Below are 20,340 nucleotides of genomic sequence, written 5' to 3'. Positions count from 1 at the left end.
CCTCCCAGTAAACCCAGTTCTCCAGATCACACAGGTTCATACGACGCATCAGAAATCTTCTGGAAAAACTTGAAAAGTCGAAAAATTTTTACTTTTTATGATTTTTCTAGAAAATTTGAGATTAGTCTCTAAATGTCAGACTTTTTTTTGGTCAGGAATCTGACAATCTGCTTTTCCCCTCATGTGTAACAGCCTCAATATGCCGTTGTACCAAGGAGATGATGTCATCAATAAACGGTAACACTTTATGAATGTTTGTTGTCGTCATTCTGCAAATAATGGCATTTTTAATTCAAAGTTGCATTAAAAGTGTCATTATTTACTGAATGACATTACATAACAGTAATAAACATTCATTAATACTTCATGTTTGTGACATGGAGAAGTATAACTCATGTGAGTTTTAAATGCTGGTAAATAAAGGGTTAAACTGGTGAAGTGTTGAAGAACCGTCTCCCTCATCAGATGGAAACTCGGCCTGATCGCTCGGCTCCATTTGAGCCGCTGCAGCTTTTAAACTGCGGCTCGTCTCCCAGCGGGATGAGACTCAGGTGTTTTTCCTCCGTGATGCTTCCTGTCCATCCGTCCTGGTCTGTGGGGTTAATGGAGGAAATGAGCCTCATTAAGGCTGTGAGGCTCCAGAGCTGCAAACTACAACCAGGACTTTCCACCAAGTCTCTCATTACCTTCCCCAAAACATAAGACAAAACTGTTTTTAAAACCTGATGGCACATTTAGAGTTGACCTGTTTTTTGTTTTGATTTTTCAAGCCACTGGATTAAATTTGCATAAACGAATGACACTAAAAGTAACAGAAATAAACGTTCAGGTCTAGTTTTCTTGCCGTTTACGTAAAGATTAAAAATTTGAACATTGCAACAACATTAATGAGAATTTTGCTGCGATGCTAATTAGCAACACCAGGCACTTAAGGAGTAAAATGCTGTTCAATTTCAGTATTTATTCAGACTTTAGAATAGAAACAAAATGATTTTAAATAACTATCATTATGCTGTTTTATTGTCTTTTGAGCTCCTAGCTCTTTTTTTGCAACATGAAATCAGTTTTACAAATCAAATTTCAACACGTATTTTTGAGCAAATACTGGTTTTTATTTAGTCTTTTAAATAAATATATAAAAAAATAATTTTACTGTATAACTTACTAGACATCTTTCACTGACTATAAAAACATTTTATTGGAATATGTACTTACAATATATTTATATTTTTCTTTTATTAAGGCTAAGATGCATAATCAACATACATTCACATAATTTATTATTCTACAGTTATACCTACACTTATTGCTTGTTAATCATTTCCATTCCTTAGTTGCCTGAAGTCGCTAAATAGCTTCACACCTAAAATTTGAATAATTTTGGTTACATTTCTATTCTAATATATGCAGATGACATTAGTAAGTCTCAGTATATTTTTATTGCACAACGTAGCTCAAGCTTAAGATTTACGGACTTTATTGGCGAAATTGAATGTAGTGGAGACATGAACCATGCGCAGTTCACACTCCGACCACTAGATGGTACCAAAGGATTTCTCATGATATCCTTAGTATGAGAGGAGTGCGTCAACATTTCCCCTCCTGGCATCTGACTAACTTCATTAACAGATGAAGTCATAATTTCCTGAATATGTTGAAAAATGTTTATTTAGAAACACTCAGAGGCCAGGAAATCATCTCTGTACAAACAGCCAACCTGTCCAGAAGGACGCTGCATGACAGAAACTGCTGCCTACGAAACAGAACACAATTCACCCATCAGAAGTTGCATGAGCGTGTTGCTGGAGACGACGGGTTGCTAAGGGAAGTATCAGCAGCAAACGGGAACGTCAGCAGCAACTCAGAAGACCATCAGAGGGAAGTGATGTCATCACAAACCTCTGGTTGATCATCACATTCTCTCAGTTTTTGCAACGCTTCACCTGATGTAGTTCCTGTTTGTTCATTTAATCTGTGAAATGTCTCACCTAAACACTACTGCCAAACAGTTCAGAAAAAATATCGTCTCAGTAAAAGATGTATTCTTTGAAAATCTACCGTTTCTGAAATTCAAGAGTTCGCAATCCAAAAAAACCCTCTGTCTGTCCATGGTCGGTCCGCCGTGTGCGGCTCTGAGGACAGTCCTAGCACCAGGGTTGGTGGCTGCTGGAGGCCGGCCGGCCGGCCGGGGCGTCACTGCGGGGCGAGCGGGATGCCGCGGGCGTCCGTCACCTGGCCCTCCTGCAGGTTCTTGACGAGCTGAGCGAGCCAGCGCTTGGTGGTGGTGTCGTCCTTCAGAACCTGGGCGAAGGTGCTGTCCTTCAGCTGGTCCGGCAGACACTGACGCAGCGCCTCTCTGGCTCTGAGGAACCGACACGAAACCAGGAAGAAGAAAAAGGACTTTTGATGATGCAGAGCTAAAAATCAGGCAGATTCTCAAACTAAGAGTGAGACAATGTCACACGATGCTGCAAAAACAAACCAAAACAACAAAAAAACTGTTGCTTGTTTACATCTATTGACTAATAAGTAATATTGCTGCGAAATGTATTTATTGGAGGAAACTAGTGATGGGCCAGATGACACAGGAACCTCGGCACATGAGCCAAGCAAACAGGACGAACCCCCGTGTCGGTGTGCGTGTTCCTTTAAGGAAAACCATGTGACCGATGCAGTTCCTGTCGTTTGGATGTGAACGTTCCAAACTGTGTTGATGAGGGAGAAACTGTGGCGACACGTTTTGGGTTTTGTTGGATGGAAATACTTTGTGTTCTTTGGTTTTCGGCTCATATATGACTCACCGGCATGGATCCACAGAGGAAGAGGAAGTTTTCTCCATGTGGGATCATTTTGATCTCTTCACAAAAAGTGTTTATTATTCCAAAGTCATTTTTTTCTTTCAGATTATTCAAATTCCTTCCCATAGGATATTTGAGTTAGTTTACATAGATGAACTTTTATTGCATCGTAGGTGAAAAACGTTGGATTTTCAGGTTTTGTCTTACTGTAACCGGATCTCTTCCATGATGCTGAGGCGTCATCGTGATGAACCGGTTAACTCTCCCGTCTTTATCGAATTTGCCTGCAATGACTTTCTAAACCCAGCAGAGGTCACTAAGTGGCAAAGCAACACAGTTTGGGAAACGTGAGGCCTCATCACTAGAAGAAACATCCTCCAGTAGACTAAGAGTTTTGATGCCAATACTTTAAACGTGTCTTTTTCCACGACTTGTACGTATTAATGTCAAACATTGCTAATCTAAAGCTAAACTGGAGCGGATCAGAACTTCAGCTGCAGCTTTCTGGATGTTTTAGCGAAACAAACAGGAGAAACTAAAATCATGTTGCTGATCTTCGGTCCTGTTCCATCGGAGCGGCTGGTTCAGTTCCAGACGCTCTGATGGAGAAACCGACTATAAAACAGGAGAAGTTTGTCTGCAGAGAGGCAGCGAAACACGAACTGATCCAAAACCATCAGAACCACATGAGACCAGTGGAAACACGATGCTGAATCGGAGCTGGGTGGAGAGGCCGGTTGGGTTAAAGACCTTTTCCACCGTCATTCAGCCAGATCACGGTTTTCAGTTTCTACATGTCCACATGGGTTTGATTTCAGGTTCAGTCCATTTTCCTCTGGTAAAGCGTTGATCTGTTTGTTTGGACTCTGCGGCTGAAACATTTGAAACATGAACTCATATTTTCAGTTTCCTGGGGGAAACCTGAAGGTGTCGGATCGGTTTCCATCTACAACGGCTCAGAACTTCATCCAACTCGAAATGAACATTTTAAGAATGAACCGATACTAAAATCTGGGCCAGTACAATATTTGATACTAATAATAATCAATAATTGAAGATATTATATGTCTTTCCCCACCACTATTTTAAAAAATGACAAACATCACTCGGTACAAACGCAGACATATCGTGTCCTGAGAAATGTTTTGCACGTTCTTCAAATTTCTTTGTTTTGAAATGTCTGAAGCATTTTACTGCATCCTGCTCCTGACTGATACTAATCATGTTCTGCAAACAGGTGATGGGAAATGTGTCTGCATTAACGTCGGCAGGTGGAGGCCATTTTTCTAGACATGGGGAGCAGATGTAAAACTGGGCCGATGTTGGATATTTTAACAGAAGATTGGACACTTCTTTACATGTTATGTATGAAATCTGTGGGTTTTCTGCAGAAGGAGGTTCAGAAAGTAAAAGCAGAACCAAACAAAGATATTTGAGCAGCTTGGTGGAAACTTTCCATGAATAAAAACAATAATCGCTGCTCAACAGCGACTGAAGAGCCCAGCAGGGGGCGCTGGGCCAGCCGTCAATCCAAACCGCTGACGTATTCCACTGAGAAGCATACAGAGGAAATGTCCAGTACCAGAACCATACCAGTCAGAATCTTTAGAACAAACTGGGTTCCCTGCAGGAAACTGGTTTTAAGGTGGATTTTTTACTAGATATTATGTTAGAGGAGCAGAGAGAGAGGGAAAGATTCGGCTCACAAACTAAACCAGGGTTCCTCCATGTTACCTCCAACTGTTAGCAAAGCTCATCATTTAGCTATAAATACAAAAACTTCACAATAAAGTTCCTGCTGCTGGATGGATGGAGAAACAAACTATTTTACATGAAAATGATTTGAAAATATAAAAACTTTTCAATAATCTGTTTCCTTTTCCAAACTGGAAAATCTCTGGATTAAACTCAATGTTTCCAGGCTTTTAAAGACGCAGCTCAAAGCTTTCCTCTGCTGGGATTCATCAAATAAATCCTGAAATCTGATCCTCTAAACACCGAGCGGATCCGATTTAGTCGTTTTCGTCTCCAAACAGCAACAAAAACGTCAAGATGAGAAAATAAACGGCTGTTCCCGGCTGTATCTGGGAGTCAGAACGGCGCCCTCTAGTGGTGCCAACTCACCCCAAAAACTATAAACGCATCCTGAAATGATAGAAATGCTGAGTTTTCCTCCCGTCTACCTGAGGTTATCTGAGAGGCGCAGGTAGCAGCGGACGACGTGCTTCAGCAGTCGGGCCGACGGCTCCTTGGAGAGCTGCAGCACCATCTTCCCCTGAGGAGACAGAGAGCATGATGGGAACGCTGCAGCAGCGTGAACACCCAGGCCGAATCCGGCAGAGAAACCCACCAGAATCATGGCCACATGGGAGAAACGCTCGTAGGTCTGGCAGATGTAAGCCAGGCCGGTGTCGTCAAGCAGGATCTTCTGCAGGATGAAGGTCGCGACCTGAAGGGAAAACGGGAATTATGGGATAAAATCAGGAAAACTCAACTGAAAGAACATTTGAGTCTTTTTAAAGGTCAGTTTAGATTCTGAAATGAGGAAAATCATCCCAGGAGAACGTCTGGTTCTGCTGCTGCAGGTTTTACATAACAATAAAAACTGAAATCAGAGAAGTTTTAGATCTTTCTGAAAGATTTCGCTCGACATCAGGGAACATGAAGCATGATTTGGAACAAAATGTCCAAAAATAATTAAAAAATCATTTTAAAACAACCAGACAGAAAAATAACCAGAAGTTACTGAGGAGTTAAAAACGTTCCAAACATCGATCCGGCCTCAACGACATGATAAATGCTGATCAAACTGCCAGGGATCAGGTATAAAATATAATGAAAACAATAAAAAGTAGGATTGTGATGCTGGGAATGTTCAGTCTTTGTTGTAATAAATAAATCAAAATAAAAATAAGAAATAGGCTATAATGGACCATTCTTGCATTAGCTTGGTGTGGAGGGCTTCAGGCAGTTTAACTGCTGACAGTCGGGTCGACTCGGTTCTACCGGAACCAAAACTGCAACAAAACTGGGCTGGAGGAAACGCAGCTTTAGCTCGGTTTAATAAACGCTCCGACTCAAACGTTTCCAAATTCAAAAACGTTTGGGAACTTTTTTAAAACCTCACCGTTTTGGAGAGTTCGCTCCCTGACTCCATGATGCGCAGACACAGAGGGATGATTTCAGTCGTTAGGAGGAAGTTAATCACTTCCTGTTCGTCTGTTTTCACCAAAGCTCCTATAAAACAAACATTTAATGATCTGCTTGTAAACACTGACGTAAACCAGCGGAGCTCCTGACGAGACGCACCGATGACTCCCAGGCTGGTGAGGCGCAGGTACTCGAAGGGCCGCGTTTTGCTGACTGTGTGCAGGAACGGATACAGGAAGAGGGGAATGTGAGCCGCCAGGAACGCCGACCTGATGGTGGGAAATGTTTCGACCTTTGAATTTCAGAAATATTTGAGCTTAATCTAAAAATTAGATTCTTTTCCAGCTCATTTTTTAAACTTTTCAGAATGTCTGTTTTTCTGTAGAACATTTCTGAGGTTGAGGAGCAGAAACTGAACCCGGTTTGGGTTTTACCGCGTCTCAGGGTGCGAGGCGACGCACTGCAGCAGCGCCAGCGCATTGCACACCCTGTTGGACTGGTGAGCGGTGAGGGTGGGGGGGTTGATGGACGGGTAGATGTTCACTATTTCCTGCAACCAGAGAGAGAAATCAGCCAGAGTCGTGACCGGAACCGGGCCGGAGCGGACCGAGGCTCTGACCTGCAGCAGCGCGGCGATGGTGCCGAAGGAGTGCCAGAGCATGGGGGCCAGGTCCGGCACCGACTCCCGCTTCTTGCTCAGCTCCAGCAGAGCGTTCTCCCTGGTCTCCGGGCTGGACAGCTCATTGATCCACTGGTAGATCTTCTCCCGGTCCACCTGGGCCAGCGCCGTGACGTTGGTGACGGCCTGGAACCAAACAGAAACATTAACCGGATCGTCGTCGCCTCACACCCTCCTGTTCCAGTCCTCCATCAGAAGAGAATTTTGCTTGAATTAGGCAGCAAATTTAGCAAGTCTTGAAAAGGGCAGGATTATTTTCTGTTTTCCAGGCCCATACTGCCACTCACAGCACAATCAAGTAACCATGTAAATTCAGTTGCTATAAAAACTCTTTTAAGTCGAATATGACTTAAAAGAAATTGGGTCTCTGTCTCTTTAAAAACTTCTGCTGTTTATGAAGCTCCGCCTCCAGGAAGTCGTCCCAACATGGCTCCTCTATTAACCCTTTATTGTTTTTAACAGCGTTGCTCTGAGCAGCAGCTCCTATAATGGGCTCAGCTGTCAGCTAATTGCTGCTGGCTAGTCTGAAGGAGCTGAGTGGGGGAGGAGCTTTGCCTGGAAGGCGGAGGTAGGTCCAACCAGGTTTTTTGCATAGCTGAATGGTTGCCATGGAGATTAAATGATTTCTCAAACATGCATTAAAAATTAAGGTAACACTCCAGGTATGTTTTTGAAGAGGGAATAACATGATAACATGATGTAAAGCTTAAAAAAGTTTATTTTACATAATACTCCCCTTTACTACAAGTAAGCAAAAGCTAAAATATTAATACAAAATTATTGGAAACAAAAGAAAACTCCTGAATAAATTGAAGTTTTAGTCTTTTCCATTTATTTCTCATTAAAAAAAGAACTCAACCATTTTATCCACTGATTTCATTTTAGGAATGATGGTTTCATTCATTCACTGCTACGAATGTTGTCACTGTAGTGCTCAGTCTCCATCAGGCCCACAGCACATAAATTCAGATTTGAATAAAAGTTCTTACTGTTTCTGCAGCTTTTGTTGTTGACAGATCCACTTAGTTTGTGCTGCTGAAGCTGCCATTCACTAGACATCCATGAAGGTAACTTATTAAACTCAATCAACCAAATTTTATTCCAGATACAGCAAAGGTTTCTATCTCTGCTTGTTTAATCACATTTTACAGTTGGTTAATTAATAAACTGGCTTGTTTTTTGTAATGAATCTGTCACTGAACGGACCACCAGTGGTACACGGACCACAGCTTGAGAACCATGGCTAAGAGTCCTCCACTTTTATAGAAACCTTTCTCTTTACTTCTTTGTTTTGATCTCTTAGAAGCAGTTTTAACCAAGTGTCCATTTCTTCTTCTCTTCCAAAGTCTAACCACTCCTAATTGGGCCTGACAAAGATCGTCTTTGGAACAAGATCCTGTAACACCAACTAATCTGCGTTTCTTTCTGAAACTGGTTCAAAACAGTTAAGTGAAAATGAGTAAAACCTTCAAAAACTACTCACTAACTTTTATATGATTAGAACAACGTGTTATTGCCAATTATCGCCTAGTTCAATTAAAACCGACCCGAATTACCTGAAGCATTAATCGTTATTTTAAAATGAAAAATAAAATGTGGAGCTACGATTCCATCAGATGGTGTAAATCAGTCATAAAACAAGCATCGAGTTGTTTCCTAACAAAATGTGTAAAATAGGTCCAATCAGTGTTTATAATGATGCTAATCCACCAGAATTAGTTTGTTGGAGTAAAACAGCGAGTTAAAACCCGCTCGTGTTAAACACTCACCGCTCCCGTCGTCAGCATTCTCCGGACCTCTCCCTGTTTTCCAGTTATTACTCTGAAACTCTGCGTATCAGCTAAACAATCAAACTCTAAACTTTTCACTTGTATCTATTTAAAACACGATATGCACTTTTAAACTGCCTGCGCCTCGTTCAGTAAACACAATCTTTCTGTTTTTGTTCAGCAATGGAAGCTAACGAGATGCGGACGTGACAAATATCGCGAGAGGAAAGAATAGCCCCGTTCTCGAGTTGTGGATGTGTTGATCGTGACCGATCCGTCTCAAAACGCTGGTTCATTGACAAACGTATGTGCAACTCCACTTCACTGCTGCGAACCGTTTCTCTCTTATTTCAGACATCATTTGACAGCAAGGCCAAACCAGAAATGTTTAAAAGTGGAAAGTAAGAGGAGTTGCAGTTGTAAATAAGTTGCATAAATTATGTACAGGTGGAAATGTGTGACAGTTAAATGACTTTGCACCTGGTTGAAGGCGCAGCAATCCACATTTTGTAGTAAGCTCTGCTTCAGGGGCAATAAAGGCATTCTATGCTACTCCTCAAGACGGGTCTAAATTACATTAAAATTGGCCAGTTGATTGATCAAAAATGATTTCCTTGAATTGGGTTAGTATTTAACTTATTGATGTCATAAGCTTCCATATGACCTTGGGCTGGCGCTGCACTGTTGCCTTGTTTTGTTAGTAAACTCTTTTTCTTAATAATAAAAGGAATAATAAGAAAACTTCAACAAAAAAACAATTTTTATTTACATGGATTCCGAGTCTTTTATAAAGCTAGGAAACTTTCACAAACGGACGTATTTTTCTCTCTTTATTATTGTATGCCACGTTATTTTGTACAAATGTTCAAACTGTTTAATTAAAACATTAAGAAATTCATACCACATGAAGCGAAATGACATGGATCCCGGAAGAGAGCCGAAAGTCCCATCACCATCTCCTTTCCGTTGTAAACGTTCACATTCCCGCCATCATCGCGCGTTGCTGCGAAGCGTCGCGTTCACTGTCAACAAGAGACCCACCGGAGAGCAAGTGAATGCCGGCGAAACTAACTTTCTGTTCCCGGAGGACAACCCACAAACACCGAACCACATTCTGCGCGTCCGAAGGCGCGTGCTCCGCCGTCTTCAGGTAAAGAACCGACGAGTTAATGACGCCGTGACTCTGTTTCCATCACCAAGTTACAAGCAGTAATTAGCCACTCAGCTAGCGGCTGCTGCTAGCAGCTCTGCTAATGTCGGCCTCCTCCATCCATTCAGCGCCCGCGGAGAATAAGACGGAGCTCCCTGCCTCCCAGACGTTTAACTGGGCTTGGCTGTTCTTCCCGGGGCTCATCCGGACCGGAACCTCTGTGTTCTGTTCTGTCAGAATAATTCACGTCGTCGCCATCAAACGCAGCGGCAGAGAGTTGTCGATGTTAGCTGAAGCGAACCGCAGGCTAAACTGATGATGGACAAACAGAAAAAAGGAGGAATTTTCTCATCTTTTTGGGAGATTGGATCTCCTCTGAGGATAAGATTTTTGGGTGTAACCTCTTGGATTGGTTCCGGTCGACATGGGCTTTGTTGTCATTGAATAAAGCAGAGAGCTGCTGCTAGAACCTTAAGTTTAACGCTGGGTTATTGGACATACAGCGCTATCCCTGATTCCAAAGGAAATGAAATGCTGTCTTCCATATCTGTTGTTGCATGAAAGCTTAAGAAGCATCTAACTGAAGAGTGCTATATAACAGCCCCCAGACTGGCATGGCATGCTAACACTCAGCATACGGGCATTACAGACGATATTTACCATGTTACCAACTATTACTGCTGTTCATAACTTCGTCTCCATGCTAACACAAACCTTCCTCTGCTTCTAGGAATCTTCTGGCGGTGAGCTGTTGGGACAATAAGCCATGGCAGCCTTGGTGCCCAAACTCTCCAGTGGTGGTACAGTAAAGATCCGGTTCAACAGCATGGACCTGGGCACCACCAAGTGGAAAGAGGGAACGTTTGAGATCCTGGAGAAGGACAACAAAGTCAGCCTGAGCTTGAGATACAGCAGCGGTGGAGCAGCCAGGACCTTCCAGGTAGACGGCAGGAACCTGGTCACTCTGCAGCCAACTGCAGGGTTTATTTTATTTACATTTATTCTTATAAATGATGTATTAATATTTATATTTTTGACATTTGGTTGTATTATTTTTTAGTTATGTTTTTACTGTAAATGTATTTTTCTTTTATATTTTTCCTTCATTAAATTTTTATTTATTCGTTTTATTTTTATTTATTCACATTTTTTGTTTTATTCATTCACTTATTTTTATCTGTTTTTAATTTATTTTTAGATATTTGTTCCTATTTATTTTTAATTTTATTTTACTTATCCATGTAATTAATTTTTATACTATTTTTAATGTATTTTGTGTGTTTTTCTATTTGTTTTCATCTATTTTCATTAATTTTTGCACTAATTTGACTGAAGTGAATTTATTTTGCTGCCTGCAGCTGAATCAGAACGTGAAGAGCTTTACCCAGAACCTGAACCGGATCATGCTGACCCTGAAGGACAACAGCGTCATCACCCTGGATAAAATGCCCGCCCAGCTGGTTCAGAGGACCAAGGAGTACCTGGAGAAACTGAAGCCAGGAAAATCGGGTAATTGCCATGCCGCTCATCCAGTCAGATCTGGAAAAACTTCAATCAAAATGTTTTAAATTGAACTCAGAATTATGGCAGAAAATCATAAAATTACAAAAAGTCACAAAGTTAATGCTGTTCTTGAATTGCTTACAGGTAAAAATGTTTGTTTTTAGTTGTAAACATTGTTTACTGTGCCTGCAGGTGCAGTTTCTACCAGCAGGTGGCAGAGTTTCTCCATTTATTATTGTTCAACCAGTTTTAAGTTGGGTTTCTTCTTCTGGAGTTAATTATAACATTTTCTAAACAAATGATTTATTAAGATGTTTTAATAAAAAATTCAAGTTGATATTAAACTAAACTTGTTTTTATTAAGAGTAAAATCCAGCTAGGCAAGTTGAATAGGGAGAAAAATAAATAAATGATGGAAATATCTGTTTGTAATGCGAGCAGCTGTGCTTCCTGTCGTCCCTCAGTCTTGAAATCGTCCCATGGAAGTGCCAACTTCGGCGTGCTCGGCAACCGGCCCATGAAGAACGAGAACAGCCCGTCTGGGGACAGACAGGTGAGCATCGGTGTTTACCTGAGCGCCGAGCTCAGTCAGAGAGACGAAGGCTGAACGTTTGACTCAAACACTCAGACCACGCCGAGGCGGCAGAGCGCCGACGGCCGGGACGACTCCACCCCTCGGAAACCTCTGAGCAGCCCGAGCAGAGCGGCCTCCACGCCGACACGCAGCGGACTCTCTGAAAACAGGTGGGGGAGGGGCGCCAGCGTCCCTTTGTAAACCCGGCCGTGTTCAGGTCAGTTTGGTGCAGCTTGTTGTTGTTTCCTGTTTCAGGGGGGAGAAGAGGAAGAGGCTGCTGAACTCTGAAGGCGACCTAACGGAGGATTACCCCAAGGAGAACGACTCCTCCAGGTGAGAGCTGCTGCTGCGTTGATGTTTTACCAACAGAAAGCAAACAAAAACACTTTATCACTTGTGATTTCAGCAACAACAAGGCCACTTCGGACCCGTCCAGGAAGTTTCTGCTGAGCTGCAAAGATAAACTGAAGCAGACGGAGGAGAACCGGAGCTCAGGTTGGCTCCGCCCCCAACGCCTCACCACTGTTTAAACCGCCGCGCTGTGAGGACCGTCACGTTAATGATGACGCCTCACATGTGTTTGACGGTCTGGAAATGAGGACTGCAGCTTGTGATTATTATTCTGAAGATCAATTGAATAAAACCATGTTCTGTAACCACCTCAGGTTACTCCACACATTAAAGACACATAAAAGATTAATCAACTTTTTCTTTTCCAAATAAGGGAGTAACAACAAATCTTTTGACTTTTTTTCAAAGTGCCTTTTTCTTTTATCTTTTTTTAAGTGACAAATCTAGACTTTTTTTTTCTTACTCAAAAAACGACCAGCAACAAATCTAGTAACCTGTTTTTTTTTTTTTTATTCAATAACGTGACTAGCGACTAGTGATTTATTTTTTATTTATTTTGAAAGCAACTTTGTGTTTTTGTCTTTTTTCTTTTTAAAAGGTGAATATTGATAAATCTCGCGATGTTTTTTCAAATAAGTATCAAATCCTGTGACTTTTTAAACCAGCAGCTGCTTTAAAAGCCCCGGTGTTCAGCTGTGTTGCTCCTCTGGCTTCCTGTTTACCTCCATCTTTCCTCCTCTCCTCCGTCTGCAGCCCCGCTGGGCTCCGCTCCTCTTCAGCCGACATCGTTCTACGGCAGCCGATCTGGAACCAAAGACTACGGCCAGAGCCACTCGTTCCTGGACAGGTGAGTTCCTCTCAGGTGAGGCGATTCGGCTCACCGCCAGCGGAGAGCGTGACGTTTATTGACGGTCCTCAGGGCCTCCGGCGCCGCTCAGACCTCCACCACCAAGAGAAGCCTGATGCTGCCCAACCACTCCACTCCCTTTAAGAAAGTCCGTCCGTCTCTGGATTACGGCTGGAACAAGCAGAGACCGTCCAGCCTGGCGCTGCCGCAGCCGCCCCTGCAGGGGTGAGGCACCCTGCCGTTCTGGAGCAAACTGAAACGAGCGTCAGCCTGACCCAACGCCAAAATAACCGTGACTTTCTGCAGGTTCTCCAACCTGGGCAACACGTGCTACATGAACGCCATCCTGCAGTCGCTGTTCAGCCTCCCCTCGTTCTCCAACGACATGCTGAAGCAGAGCATCACCTGGAAGAAGGTTCCTGTCAACGCCTTGCTCAGGTGAGGCTCGCCGCCACCCGCTGGCCGCTTCACTTTGACCCGATCTCTGACGCCACGCGTCCGTCTGCAGGCGCTTCGCCCACCTGATGGTGAAGAAGGATGTGGCCTGTCCAGAAACCAAGAAGGACCTGCTGAGGAAGGTGAAGAACGCCATCTCCTCCACGGCTGAACGCTTCTCTGGAAACGTGCAGAATGTAAGACTTCCTGCTTCCTTTCTGTGGCGTTAACAAGTTCCTGCAGAGACTTTAACTAGACCCACACCGAGGAATAAGCTGAATGAACCGGAATCTAAAAGATCCAAAGGTCCTCTAGTGGAGGTCAGGCTCACCTGCCCATCAATCCAGACTGTTTTTAAACCATTTTATCTCTGATTTTTAGAAAGTTTAAAAAACATCTTTGACCATCAAGTGAACATGAAGGTCCAGAAACAAGACGACTCACTGGAAACGAAGCATAAGAAGTTCTAGAAGCGTTAATTCGTTGTTTTTTTTTCTAATGTGAGCAAATTTTAAAGTTCAAGTTACAGAGATTAAGAGGCGGAGCTTCATAAGTTGCCATGGTGACAGAACCAGCTTCATGTTGGTAAAAACAATTTCAAACTGAACCTGAAGTTGCCCCTAAACCACTAATGCTGCTTCAGTTCAACTCAAAAATACTTGATTAAATGTGTAGTTGTTGTTGATGCTGTGGAGTGGAAGGATCTCCAGTAGCAGCCAGTGTTGCAGCAAATCTGAAGAATCCTCTGACTAAAGATTGTTGCTGTATGTCTCATGACCATCATGATATCCACGCAGCAGAGACGAAACTCCACAGTAGCATGTTCTACCTGACATCAGCTGATAGCTAGCTCTGCTAATCCACCTCTTTTGCTTTTGCTGGTCCTCTGAAAGGCTCAGTTTTAGTCCAACTCCAGTGTGTTTGCTTAGAAAGTCTGGTTTGTTTGGGGAGGTGTGAACTCTGGATTCAGTCTGGCTGAACGGACTAGAGAGCAGGGCATTCTGGGTAAATCCAACCAAAACAAACGTGCTAGCCTAGCGCTAGCAGGAGAAATGACTCGTGGTCTTTAGCCAAAGACTAAAGAAAAATCCTCCAACCGCTAAAATCAAATGACACTCTGTTTTTGTTGGTGAAGAAGGAAGTTGCACAGTGGCTTCAGAGGTTTTTGTGTGGTTTCCTTCAGTGGTTGTTGGTGCAGCGCCCCCACAGGCCAGGAGGGGAACAGGTTGGTTTGACTCAGAGCAGAGAGAAAGAAATAATCAAACCGAGTCTAATGGACTACCAGGTGGTTCAGGGATAATTTGAGGGTTTGGAAATGTTAATCAGCTGCTCCCAGTTTTAAAACCAATACATTGTTGCCATGGTTGCGGAATAATTGTCCAAACGATTCAACCAGAAAATGAGCAAACGTGACCTGCAGCTGTCCCTGTTGGTCAGGACGCTCACGAGTTCCTGAGTCAGTGTTTGGATCAGCTGAAGGACGACGTAGAGAAGATGAACAAAAGCCTGGCGATCGACACGGCTGCTTCCTCTTCCTCTTCGGTGACGTGTGACAACCCTCCGGAGGCGGTGGCGACACCCGGCGACGAGGCCGACACCTCCCGCATCTACACCTGCCCCGTGGCCGTCAACATGGAGTTCGAGGTGCAGCACACCATCACCTGCAAATGGTGAGACCTCTTCCTCTTCCTGCTCCTCTTCCTGCTCCTCTTCCTGCTCCTCTTCCCGCTGCTCCTCTTCCCGCTGCTCCTCTTCCCGCTGCTCCTCTTCCCGCTCCTCTTCCCGCTGCTCCTCTTCCCGCTCCTCTTCCTGCTCCTCTTCCCGCTCTTCCTCTTCCCGCTCCTCTTCCCGCTCCTCCTCCCCCTCCTCCTCTTCCCGCTCCTCCTCTTCCCGCTCCTCCTCTTCCCGCTCCTCCTCTTCCTCCTAGTTTCTGCATTAGCCAGCCGGTTCTGAGGCTGTGATGCTTGTTGTTGGTGTTGCAGCTGCGGTGAGGTGGTGAACAAACGCGAACAGTTCAACGACCTTTCCATCGACCTGCCGCGCAGGAAGAAAACGCTGCCGCTGCGCTCCATCCAGGACTCCCTGGACCTCTTCTTCAGGGTCAGTCCTCCTCCTCTTCCTCATCTCTTTAGCTAAACATGCTAGCTATCATGTTAGCTTTGACCCACCGTAACGTCTGCTGGGTGCTCTGTTTGTTTCCAGATGGAGGAGATTGAATATTCGTGTGAAAAGTGCAGCGGGAAATCTGCAACGGTTACTCACAAGTTCAGCAAACTGCCCAGGTACCACAGAATCCAGAACCGGCGATGTGTATTACTGGACCGGATGTCATGTGACTGCTGTATGCACATGTTGCTATGCACTGAATCACACAACGAATCTGAAAAAGGGACGCCATGTTTTACGATTGTCAGCACTACAGAAACTAGATAACAAGGCTCAATGTGTAACTTTTAACAGGTCAGTAAAAAGATTAAATTAGCTAATCAACCAGCGCTGTGTTCAGATGATCACTTATTGATCACAAAACAAACATCAACCCTGAAAACATAAAACTAACAGTCTGAGTGTTCTGATCTTTGTGGGAAATGTTTGCATGTTTTTTTGGTGTTTGATACATTTCAACGTAATTTCTTCTCTGTCGGCTTGTGGAGCTGTTGTCAGTCGGTTGCCATGGTAACAGGTGTGTAGTAGTGGCGGCTGCTGGTGTGCATCACTAGCTATAGTAGCTAACGGGCGCTAGCTGCAGCGGCTAACGGGTGCTAGCTGCAGCGGCTAACGGGCGCTAGCTGCAGCGGCTAACGGGCGCTAGCTGCAGCGGCTAACGGGCGGGGTCCTGTCCAGTGATGTATCGCTGTCTGACCCGGCCCAGTGAAGGAGCTGAACAGAACCATCTGACCGTGTCTTCCTCTCAGAGTCCTCATCCTCCACCTGAAGAGGTACAGCTTCAACGCCCAGCTGTCCCTGAACAGCAAGCTGGGCCAGCAGGTTCTGATCCCGCGGTACCTGACACTGCTGTCCCACTGCACCGACGGAACCCGGCCCCCCGTCAGCCTGAGCTGGACCCCCCAACCCGCCACGTACGGCCCGCTGCACGCCGCTTCACCTCCACTTCCTGTTTCACCAGCTGATGATGTTTCTGCTCCGTTCCTAAAGGTCCAGAACCCTGAAAACGTCGCAGTCGATCAACTCCTCCACGACTCCTCAGAGGTGAGTTTCACCAGAACCAGAACCAGAACCTGAGGTCCAGGGATGTACTAACTTATCTCAGGATTTCAAAGGGTTAAAACTGATTTAGTGATTCCTCAGGAAATCAGATTATTACATCAACCAATAAAACAAAGTGGCTCTACAGAGCAGAACCTCCAGGTTCCTGGTCTGCTGATGAAGGTTCTGTTTCTTTTCAGAATCTGGTATCTTGATTTTTACCTTCATCGTTAAACTTTGGACCTCTGAGCACCAGCCCGGTTCTGGTTCTACTACTATACTAGAACACTTTCTGAATATTCTAGTTTTCTGATTCACTGGATTTTGACTTTCCATTCTCTGTTCTCTATAATCATTAAAATTATATCAAATAAGTGTTTGGAATGTTTCACTTCATGTGTGATTGAGTTTGGCTGCTGAAGCGATGAGTTTTAAAGGTTTCTGTGATGTTTGTGCAGGAGGGTTGGAGGGAAATCCTCCAGCTGCAGCTCCGTCCTGCTGGACTCGGACTACGAAGACGAACCCACCAGGAAGGTGAACGTGAGCCGCAGGCGGCGCCTGAGCGTCTGCCTGCCTGAAGAGGACGACCGTCCAGAGGAGGTCAGGTCCAGCTCGGCGCTGCTCGTCTCGCCCTCTTCGTCTGGTCGTGTCGTTTTGAAGTTTGATGTATTTTCAGAAGCCGGCAGCGGCGGCGATGGATTCCACAGAATTCGGTGGCATAAATGATGACGAGATGTTAGCCGCCGTGCTGGAGATGAGCCGAGAGGAAGCCGGGCTTCCTGCCGCGGCGCCGCTGGAGGACGAGCCGACCAGCAGCCCTGATACCGGGTTCGGAGACTCGGACGTTCACGACCTGGCTTATCACACGGAGCTGCTGGAAACGGACAGCAAGCAGCCTGCAGGTGGCGCTAGCTTTAATGCAGCAGGTTCTGCTTTAAAGGGGCAGCATCATGTAAAATCCACGTTTTGATCTTTCCATCATGTTCTATTTTTCTCTTATCACAAACAAACCTGGAGAGTTGCTTTGATTCTTTAACGTATGTTTGAGAAAGTTTTTAATCTCCATGACAACCGTTGATCTAGGCAAAACGCCTGGGTGGCCATAGCCCCGCCCTCGAGGCGCAGCTCCTCCCCCTCTCAACTCCTTCAGACTAGCCAGCAGCAATTAGCAAACAGCTGGTGGATTTGCTCAAAGCAGAATTTGTTTTAAGTCGTGTTTGATAAGAACATCATTTTTATTCAACTCATTTCAACACGGTTAGTTGATTGTGCTTTGAAACGGCAACATGCGCCTGGAAAACATCAAACTGCCCCTTTAAAGAGCCAAGTCAGTCTGATGATGTCATTCAGTGTCAAACCAGTAAGAAACGAACTGGAGTAAAAGTTGTTTTTGGCCCAGACCAGCAGAACTTCACCCTGACATGTTTGGGTTTGTCTCTGCATATTCTGGTGCCGTTCAGACGTCCTGGACTCTCTGGATCTGACCATGGATGAGAACAAGGAGAACCAGACCCCGGAGGGCGTGCAGCCGCAGGGCGAGCTGGACTGGGTCCAGCAGTACAACCTGGACCAGGAGCGGGAGGAGCAGGAGCTGCAGCAGGCGCTGGCCCAGAGCCTGCAGGAACACGTAAGACCAGAACCGCCGCCCGACTCGGGCTGGACCCCAACAGCACAAAACGCTGTGCAGCAAAACTTTTCCTTTGTGCCGCTGTCAATAAATAAATATGAATAAATATTAAAGACGTTACAGAGATCGTCGGTGTCTTCAAAGCAGAAGCAGCACAAACAAAAAGATTTGCTGCCTTCTTCAAGTCTAACAAAAACAGTTTTGTTAGACTTGAAGAATTTGGGGGTCAGCTTCACTCAGGTGACCCGCCTGGTGCCGGTTCTGACCCGCTCTGAACCCGGCCGTTCTCCTGCAGGAAGCCCAGGAGATGAGGGAAGACGACGACCTGAAGAGAGCCACTGAGCTCAGCCTCCAAGGTAGGCAGAGCGTCTGTCCACCTGTCCGCCTGTCCGCTGCGCTCAGAGGAACTGCAGCGTTTCTGTCGCCCTACAGAGTTCAACAACTCGCTGCCGGAGCTGCTGGGTTCGGACGACGACTCCGGGAACGAGGACGTCCTGGACATGGAGTACACTGAAGCCGAGGCGGAGACGCTGAAGAGGAACGCCGAGGTAACGGGCGTCCGGCCGTCCTGGAAATCTGCCTGAAATCTGAAATACTGAGCGTTTCGTCTCCGATCCGCAGGCCGGAGAGCTGGCCAACTCCTACAGACTCATCAGCGTCGTCAGCCACATCGGGAGCAGCTCTTCCTCTGGTGCGCTCCTCTTCCTCCTCCTCCTCCCTGTTTTCACCGCTGCTCCTCTATTAAAGCCGGTTCTGATCTCATCCCAGGACATTACATCAGCGACGTCTACGACATGAAGAAGCAGTCGTGGTTGACCTACAACGACCTGGACGTGTCGCGCACGCAGGAGGCCGCCGTCCAGCGGGACCGCGACCGCAGCGGATACATCTTCTTCTACATGCACAAGTGGGTTTCCAGTCCACCGGGTCAGTGGGCCCCTTTATCTGCTGGAGGAATGCACATTGTATTAAAAACAATCTTTGATATTTAAAGCATTTTGATAACATCTGAAGGTCACAGTGACCTGATAGTGGTGTAAAACCTGCTGCCCCTTTAACAGCGGGCAAAACGTTTAGTTTAAATTCACCAAACTTAATTACTCAAAGTGAGAAATTTGGAAAACATAAAAGTCATGTGAAGATAACAGGTTGAGAAACTGAAAACGGTCCAAAGGCTTCAGAACCCTGGAGTCCAGCTGGACCGGGGCCTGGAGTCCAGCTGGACCGGGACCTGGAGGCTCCGTCACCGACCCAAACCCTCCAGCTGCTCCTCCGTCAGCCGGGCTGATCGGAGGCCGTCTGTCTGTTTCAGGGATGTTTTCGAGCAGCTGTCGGAGGTGGAGCGGTCCGGATCCAGCAGCGCCTCTGAAGCAGGAAGGAACGTCCTGCAGCCGCTCTGAGCTCTGCACATCCTGCTGGTTCCTGCTAGGTGGCGCTGTCCTCCGTTTGTTCCTCTACTCGGACGGCGAAGTGTCACGACTCAAACATTCAGCGGATCAAACTTTGCCTCCATGTCTGAGGCCATTTTGTTTTTTTCTTGTTTTTTGTTGTTGTCCTGGTTTCAGCAGAGCTGCTGGTTCTGGTTCTATGTTTGCAGATCTTTAGTTCTCTACTCAATAAAGAAATTCTATGTTTGAGTAAATCTGTGGCAGAGCTAGAGGCTTGCTGTGTTTAGCGGGTCCGTTTGGTGCAATACGTAGGTTCTGGCTCGGAGCGGCTGGGTCGGATGCTTTCCGTTGCTTTTGTGCTGCTTTGTGTTCAGTTCTGTCCGTTAGTTACTGAGCTCCTGAGTTGGACTCGGCATTACTGGGTTTTGAACTTGTGCCTCCTAAGAGAACTTTTCTAAACGTGTTTATGAGCTTTATTTTGACAGCTTTGTTTGGTTTTGGATGTTTGGACCTTCGTTTGTATAAAGCTAGCAGATGGTTCTGGTGTTTGCAGCGTAGCGGCCCGTCGGCCCAGGAGAAACTGTTGCTGTATTTATCTAGAGGAGAATCCTTGTTTATAGTTTTTAATCCACTGTAAAATGAAACAAGTCGGTCATAATTTACCCGCATAAGATGATTTCTTTTTAATATGATCAGTTTGGGCAGAGCTGAAGTCCAGCCGGACTTCCTGCCGCCTGAGTGAAACCTTGAGCGTCAAGAGGCTCAAATGTATTTATGCAGTGAGAGTGGGAAGCTTTTCTACCCTTCATACTCGACTGATTCTTCCTGAAAGCAGATTTTAATAAAATTATAGTCAAAACAA

The 20,340-nt window shown here is 45.3% G+C and overlaps 2 protein-coding genes across 4 annotated transcripts; one reads left to right on the top strand and one right to left on the bottom strand.

Moving 5' to 3' along the window:
* Positions 1-1,649: 1,649 nt before the first annotated feature.
* cnot9 (CCR4-NOT transcription complex subunit 9) lies at positions 1,650-8,661 on the bottom strand. 2 transcript variants are annotated; one of them, XM_015029046.1, is made up of 8 exons: positions 8,397-8,658; positions 6,568-6,753; positions 6,383-6,498; positions 6,108-6,217; positions 5,926-6,035; positions 5,149-5,247; positions 4,982-5,073; positions 1,650-2,362 (listed from the first exon to the last, which is right to left on the bottom strand). In XM_015029046.1, the coding sequence occupies exons 1-8, from the start codon at positions 8,412-8,414 to the stop codon at positions 2,194-2,196; spliced, it is 900 nt and encodes a 299-aa protein (XP_014884532.1). In that variant the 5' UTR covers positions 8,415-8,658; the 3' UTR covers positions 1,650-2,193. The 2 variants fall into 2 exon arrangements, with proteins under 2 accessions (XP_014884532.1, XP_014884531.1); XM_015029045.1 differs by having other exon boundaries at positions 5,926-6,217; positions 8,397-8,661.
* Positions 8,662-9,339: 678 nt separating this feature from the next.
* Positions 9,340-20,338, top strand: usp37 (ubiquitin specific peptidase 37). 2 transcript variants are annotated; one of them, XM_015029042.1, is made up of 24 exons: positions 9,340-9,546; positions 10,277-10,486; positions 10,905-11,055; positions 11,514-11,602; positions 11,678-11,793; positions 11,879-11,956; positions 12,030-12,118; positions 12,728-12,821; positions 12,894-13,046; positions 13,128-13,259; positions 13,330-13,453; positions 14,694-14,926; positions 15,239-15,356; positions 15,459-15,538; positions 16,172-16,336; positions 16,413-16,466; positions 16,922-17,063; positions 17,143-17,365; positions 17,924-18,090; positions 18,386-18,446; positions 18,523-18,638; positions 18,712-18,781; positions 18,859-18,997; positions 19,403-20,338. In XM_015029042.1, the coding sequence occupies exons 2-24, from the start codon at positions 10,313-10,315 to the stop codon at positions 19,488-19,490; spliced, it is 2,856 nt and encodes a 951-aa protein (XP_014884528.1). In that variant the 5' UTR covers positions 9,340-9,546; positions 10,277-10,312; the 3' UTR covers positions 19,491-20,338. The 2 variants fall into 2 exon arrangements, with proteins under 2 accessions (XP_014884528.1, XP_014884527.1); XM_015029041.1 differs by having other exon boundaries at positions 9,341-9,546; positions 17,140-17,365.
* The last annotated feature ends 2 nt before the right edge of the window (positions 20,339-20,340 follow it).

Source organism: Poecilia latipinna, unplaced genomic scaffold (genome assembly GCF_001443285.1).
Source record: "Poecilia latipinna isolate Pla-1442-1.1 unplaced genomic scaffold, P_latipinna-1.0 Scaffold142, whole genome shotgun sequence".
NCBI classification, from domain to species: domain Eukaryota; kingdom Metazoa; phylum Chordata; class Actinopteri; order Cyprinodontiformes; family Poeciliidae; genus Poecilia; species Poecilia latipinna.
The sequence above is the reverse complement of the archived record's forward strand: the minus strand, read 5'-3'. Positions and strand labels throughout refer to the sequence as shown.